This window comes from Eurytemora carolleeae, unplaced genomic scaffold (genome assembly GCF_000591075.1).
Source record: "Eurytemora carolleeae unplaced genomic scaffold, Eaff_2.0 scaffold310, whole genome shotgun sequence".
NCBI lineage: Eukaryota > Metazoa > Arthropoda > Copepoda > Calanoida > Temoridae > Eurytemora > Eurytemora carolleeae.
In genome coordinates, this window is record NW_019396216.1 from 69,638 (window position 1) to 76,853 (window position 7,216).

A 7,216-nucleotide genomic window follows, 5' to 3' on the forward strand; every position below is an offset into this window, starting at 1 on the left:
TCAGGGAGCAAGGAATAGAAGGGAGAGACAACTGACGCGGTTCGCCCTACCATATGATTATACATGCTTTGCAGACGGTACTCCATTTTATATCGAGCTGTTTGGTTTCTTTAGTAGGGCCCCACAGGAAAAATATGTATTGGCGAAACTGGTCAAAGAAAATTGAGCCAATACATATTTTTCCTGTGGGGCCCTACTAAAGAAACCAAACAGCTCGATATAAAATGGAGTACCGTCTGCAAAGCATGTATAATCATATGGTAGGGCGAACCGCGTCAGTTGTCTCTCCCTTCTATTCCTTGCTCCCTGGTATTCTAGGATACCGGTATATGAGCTATTTTACTTATATCCTAATGTACCGGAGGTATAGATACAAGTACAGGAACAATATTTTCTGTATTTTCTAGGGTACATGATGTACAGATAAAAGTACATGAACTACATGAACTGTATATTCTAGGGCACAGGAGGTACAGATACAAGTACAGAAACAATATTTTCTATATTTTCTAGGGTACAGGAGGTACAGATAAAATTACATGAAATGCATGAACTGTATATTCTAGGGTACAGGAGGTACGGATATATTTACATGAACTATATTTATTATTCTAAGGGATAGGAGGTACAGATACAAGTACAGGAACTATATGTACTGTATATTATTGGATACATGAGGTACAGATACAAGTACAGGAACTATAAAATATAGATACTGTATATTTTAGGGTACAGGAGGTACTGATACAAGTACATGAACTATAGAATATAGATACTGTATATTTTAGGGTACAGGAGGTACTGATACAAGTACAGGAACTGTAGAATATAGATACTGTATATTTTAGGGTACAGGAGGTACTGATACAAGTAAAGGAACTAAATGTACTGTATATTTTAGGGTACAGGAGGTACTGATACAAGTACAGGAACTTTATGTACTGTATATTTTAGGGTACAGGAGGTACTGATACAAGTACAGGAACTATAACTCAGGAACATATTAAAGCCAGCATTCTCTCAGCAGTGGAGGATAAGGTGAGACACGAACACAGATACAGACACAAACATGGATGAAGACACATAAGCAAACACAGACACAGATGCAGACACAAACGTAAGCAGTAACATATGTATACAAAAACAAATTCAAGCAAACACAAACCACAAAAAAGATACAATAGCAGACAACGACACCAAAAAGACACTAAAATTGACACAAACACAGACAAAGCCAGAAACAATGAATTACCATAGACACTGAGCCATAAAGATTAAACTTAGTTTTTTTCCTTTTTAATAGAAAAGATTGAAACAGTCCTAATTAAAAAGACTCGGAATAAATTTACAAATAATGAGACGACTTGACATTGCAATTTTGCAAATATGATTGTTGAACGGTGAAACGTTTATCACAAAAGAGCCCTAGTCCTGCCATTTCTAAAATGTGGTCTGTCTTTTTTGAGCATTTAAAATTGCCAGAGATATGTATGTCTGATTAACTGCCAATCAATTTCAGGTCTATTATGACTTTATTAAAATTTGATTTTAAGGTTCGGCGTAGGATTCATGAAGAGTTTTCTACTCATCAGGCCGAGGGGGATTCTCTTAAGAAAATAGGTAAAACTAGGCTACTAGCTCAAGTGCCCGACGTTGCCCGTGATATTTTAGAAACACTGGGAAAAAATTTCGAATTAAAAAAAAATTGAGCCAATTTTACCCCAGCTCTAGTGTTCTCTCATAAAATTTCACCCAATTTTGGTTCAGTCGTTTTACCAGCTATAACTAACATATAATACATTTATGCATAAATATATAAATAAGAGTGAAGAGCAATAAAGCAATGATTTTCTAAGGATTTTTTTTTAAGATAATGGGACATTTACTGGCAAGCTTTTTCTCCCCTTATTTTACTATTTCCCAAAAACTGTTATCCAATATTATGTTTCAACATTCCTAACAAACTGGGTTTAAAGCATTTTTTAGGGTAGTTGGGTACTGGTTAGAGTGATTTTCAAAAAATATTTACATCTTTGATATGCACGGAACTACTGTTACTAGGTGAGGATTTGAACAAGGGTAAGGAGAGGTTAGAGCAAATGATGATGAAACTAAAGGTTAGTCATTGAATGAAAGAGCTTCTAGTGTTCGAAATTATTTTTATTTATTTATTTATGATGTGGTAATTGCCATTTGCTCTTTAATATCACGTTTAATTTAAATCATCTGGAAATGATCAAAATGAATATAAAATATATATATCATTTAGATGGATAGCAAATTTAGATAGATTAGAAATAATTAATTTGGATAGGAAATCATTTAGATGGATAGGATATAATTTAATTGATAGAAAACCATTTAGAGGGATAGGAAATCATTTAGATGGATAGGAAATCATTTAGAGGGATAGGAAATCATTTAGATGGATAGGATATCATTTAATGGATAGAAAACCATTTAGAGGGATAGGAAATCATTTAGATGGATAGGAAATCATTTTTATGGATAGGAAATCATTTAAATGGATAGAAAATTTAGATGAATATGAAATCATTTTGATGGATAGGAAACCATTAAGATGGATAGGAAATCATTTAGATGGATAGGACATCATTTAGATGGATAGCAAACCATTTAGATGGATAGGAAATCATTTAGATGGATAGGACATCATTTAGATGGATAGCAAACCATTTAGGTGAATAGGAAATCATTGAGATGGATAGGACATCATTTAGATGGATAAGAAATCATTTAGATGGATAGGAAACCATTTAGATGGATAGGACATCATTTAGATGGATAAGAAATCATTTAGATGGATAGGAAACCATTTAGATGGATAGGAAATTTAGATGGATTAGAAATAATTAATATGGATAGGAAATCATTTAGATGGATAGAAAACCATTTAGATGGGTAGGAAATCATTTAGATGGATAGGAAATCATTTTTATGGATAGGAAATCATTTAAATGGATAAAAAATTTAGATGAATAGAAAATCATTTAGATGGATAGGAAATCATTTAGATGGATAGGAAATAATATAATGGATAGAAAACCATTTAGATGGGTAGGAAATCATTTAGATGGATAGGAAATCATTTAAATGGATAACAAATTTAGATGAATAGGAAATCATTAGATGGATAGGAAATCATTTAGATGGATAGGAAATCATTTAGATGGAGAGCAACCCATTTAGATGGATAGCAAATTTTACATGGATTAGAAATAATTAAGATGGATAGGAAATCATTAAGATGGATAGGAAATCATTAAGATGGATAGGAAATCATTAAGATGGAAAGGAAATTATTTATATGTATAGGAAATCATTTAGATGGATAGGAAATCATTAAGATGGATAGGAAATCATTAAGATGGATAGGAAATCATTAAGATGGATAGGAAATCATTAAGATGGATTGGAAATCATTTAGATGGAAAGGAAATCTCTTAGATGGAAAGGAAATCATTTAGACGAATAAACCTTTAGAAATTTATTTGTTTCTAATTTATTGACTGATTGATTTATAGATTTGGAGATTTACATTGATGGAATGATTTATTAATTGGTTACGATATTTTTGTTGATAAATATATTCATTTATTGAAAAATTGATCTATTTATTTATTTAATTACTGATTGAGAAGTCTATTAATTACTGACTGTTTGATCCATTAATTATTTATTGATTGATATAATAGTAACTAATTGGTTGATCTATGTGTTACTGAATGATTGATATATTAGTAAATAATTGGTTAATCTATTTATTACTGATTAGTTGATCTACTAGTAAAAATGGGGTTTTCTATTCATTACTGATTGATTGGACTATTAGTAACTGGTTGATTGATCTATTAGTAACTGATAGATTGATCTATTAGTTACTAATTGATAGCATAGCCATTAGTAACTGATAGATTGATCTATTAATCACTGATTGATTGAGCTATTAATCATTGATTGATTTATGTATTAATCACTTATAGATTGATATATTATTAACTGATAGATTGATCTATTAGTAACTGATTGATTAATCTATTAGTAACTGATTGATTTATTTATTTTTTACTGATAGACTAATCATATTGGTTTCTGATTGATTGATTTATTAAATACTGATTTATTGATGTATTAGTAACTGGTTGATTGATCCAGTTGTATCTGATTGATTGATTGATCTATTTATTAGTGATTGGTTGATCTATGAGTCACTGATAGATTGATCTAGTAATTACTGATTGATAGATATATTAGTAACTGATTGATTAATCTATTTTTTACTGATTGATTTATCTATTAATTTTTGATTGATTGAACCATTAAATACTGATTGATTGATATATTAGTAACTGGTTGATTAATCTACTAGTAACTGGTTGATTAATCTACTAGTATCTGATTGACTGATTGATCTATTAATTACTGATTGATTGATTCATTAGTAACTGATTGATTGATCTTTTAGTAACTGATTGATTGATCTAATAAATACTGATTGATTAATCTATTAGTAACTGATTGATTAGTCTATTTGTTACTGATTGATTAATCTATCGATTGTTTAATAATTGTTTCAGGATGAATCAGCTGACCTTGAGAAGAATATAAACTTGTTAACAACAAAGCAATCTGAATTGTCATTCACAATTCAATTTAAAGGGTATACATATTTTTTATTTGGAAAAAACAGTTTTCCCTCAATATGTTGGATGTTCTCACAGTTCTGTTCGCGGAACATATCTGACTTTTAGGGAGACAACAAATAAGTTTCAGTGTCTTACCTTTACTCTGTTTAGTGCACAACATTGGTTACTTTAGAAATAATCCAACCCGTAATTCTCAATTAATCTTGACTCATGAAAATTACAAAAAAAATCCATTTTCAGATTTCTTTATTTTTTTTGCAGAAATGATTTCTAAGCTTGATACCTCGGATGAAATAGATGTAGATGATGCTGTACAGGCTTCTGCTCCACTTTACAGGTCAGTACTTTGTTCCGTACAGCTGTAAAGTCACTGGGGTTCATTCCGTACAAATAGTCAGTCAGTGGGGTTCATTTACAACTTTACAGTCGCTGGGGTTTACTATGTACAGTTTTGTACAATGTACTTCGTAAATAAACCTTTGTATACATTATACAATCTTAAAATAATTTATTAACATTTTGAAAGTTATTACAAAACTCGTTTGAGCATTAAATTGATGAACTTTTGCGCTATTTTTTATTTAGACAATTGTTGACTGCGTATGCAGAAGAAAGTGCAACAGAGGATGCATTATATTTTCTTGGTGACGCACTTCGCAGGTACTATCCTTATCATTTTATTTTAGAATCAAAATTATAATTATAATTTTTTAAATCACTGAAAATATGCAACCAATCTGAAAACGATGATATCCCAGAGAAAGCTAATTGTAACTTAGGTTTACTCTAATTCTAATTTTATATTTGTTATTTCTATTTTTTATAGATTTAATTCATAATATTATTTACACGTCCGTATTGCTTAGGTTTACTCTAATTCTAATTTTATATTTGTTATTTCTATTTTTTATAGATTTAATTCATAATATTATTTATACGTCCGTATTGCTTGATCAGAAATTCCATCAATGGTAGTGCAGTTAAAGTGGTCACGTGATACAGGCGGAGACACGTGACCAGTATACTGCACTACCATTGGTGATAGTTCTGGTCACGTGATTTAAGTTTAAGATTTTCTAAATTTTATATATATGAACTTTTTTTATAATTTTAACACAGTTTTATATCAATTTCTCGAGACAGGAACATCAGATAAAACTTTCATGGGTCACGATCAAGAGCTAAAGGGATTAGCTTCAAGCCTATACCCCCCTTTCATTACCTTTACAGTCCCTTTAAAGGGACTGTCAGGGTAATTTTAAGTGCCCCTAGCATTGAAAAAATAGCAATGTCATTGTCTGATTCGGTACGCTAGAAACCTTTGTCTGATCAGTGATGAGGAAGATATTGTTGATATTCAAGGTTTAATGTGGTTATGTTGATAGTTCCTACATGTTTTCCTGCAGTAGAAATGTGAAATTCATTTTTGTAGAGAAACCACAATTGAAAATAATCAATTATGATAGTTATAAACATTAATATCTTATTTATACTTGATTAGACGAAGCTTTTAAGGATACCGTTGTAAATCGGACATTGCCACCTTTGCTTGGAGACTGGAGTGTTTGTTTTCATAAAACATTTGGGGATAACCAATTTAAATTAAGGTGCAAATTAAAAGTATTTGGCGGCATTCTAGAAAACGTCCGGTGGGGCAATGTTAATAAGAATGTGTGAGTGTAATTAATGACGATAACTATACCACCTTTTGGAATTAATAATCAATCTTATTTAAGGGGTGTTGTTGACTGCGACGTGTTCTTGAAGCATGTGAGGAACCTCTCCAGGAGGCAGTTCATGTTGAGAGCTACAATGCAAAAATGCAGGTAAATAACATCGTCAAAACTTTCACAAATGATTGATTTTTTTCAAGGTGCATTTTGCCTTTGATCAAAATGTAAAGTTAGGCTCAAAGAGGAAATTTATCTATAGTTTATGCAAGGCTTAATTTTTCCTCTGTCCATGGGAGAATTTAGCACCCGTTGGGGCCTGAGAACCCCCTGAGAACCATCGATTTCACTGGTCCAGAGGGGGGGGGGGCTGAGCCTTCGTAGCCCCCCTAAATACGCCTATTACCTTTTCAAACTGCAAATTTGTAATTTTGTAGGCAACACAAATTTAAATTTTATAAAAGTTAAATTTTTAAGATGTTTTATTTCTAGAGAGAAGGCGGGGTTGGTCGTCTAACACCAGTGATGAGATGTTTATGGAGCTTTAACAAACCTTATATAACGATTATTATAAAACAACATTATAAAACAATAATTAAATATAGAATTATGATTATAAAATGATAATTATACAATATTTTAAAACGATATTTATACAACATTATAAAACTACAAACAACCACAACAACAACTTTATTTAACATGAATTTCATCAAAAACGCTCTCTCCCGAACAGTTTTGTGAGTAAAACATTATTTGTTAAAACCTTCTAATTGAAAAATTACATGCCCGGATTCAGTACAATAAGGTCTAAGGAAAACATATGGAAATTTCAGCCTATATGATTAAAACTTGCAGATTTAAGTTGACATTTATCTC

At 31.1% G+C, this 7,216-nt stretch overlaps 1 protein-coding gene across 1 annotated transcript in view; it reads left to right on the top strand.

Moving 5' to 3' along the window:
- The window catches only part of LOC111698369 (tumor susceptibility gene 101 protein), a 10,966-nt gene extending 4,008 nt beyond the window's left edge, over nucleotides 1-6,958 (top strand). Inside the window, exons 6-13 of the mRNA XM_023468684.1 lie at nucleotides 955-1,038; nucleotides 1,554-1,620; nucleotides 2,062-2,117; nucleotides 4,599-4,654; nucleotides 4,921-5,004; nucleotides 5,253-5,327; nucleotides 6,404-6,493; nucleotides 6,830-6,958. Coding sequence (XP_023324452.1) covers nucleotides 955-1,038; nucleotides 1,554-1,620; nucleotides 2,062-2,117; nucleotides 4,599-4,654; nucleotides 4,921-5,004; nucleotides 5,253-5,327; nucleotides 6,404-6,493; nucleotides 6,830-6,854 — 537 coding nt within the window. The 3' untranslated portion in view covers nucleotides 6,855-6,958. The remainder of the gene's footprint in view (nucleotides 1-954; nucleotides 1,039-1,553; nucleotides 1,621-2,061; nucleotides 2,118-4,598; nucleotides 4,655-4,920; nucleotides 5,005-5,252; nucleotides 5,328-6,403; nucleotides 6,494-6,829) is intronic.
- Nucleotides 6,959-7,216: the final 258 nt, after the last annotated feature.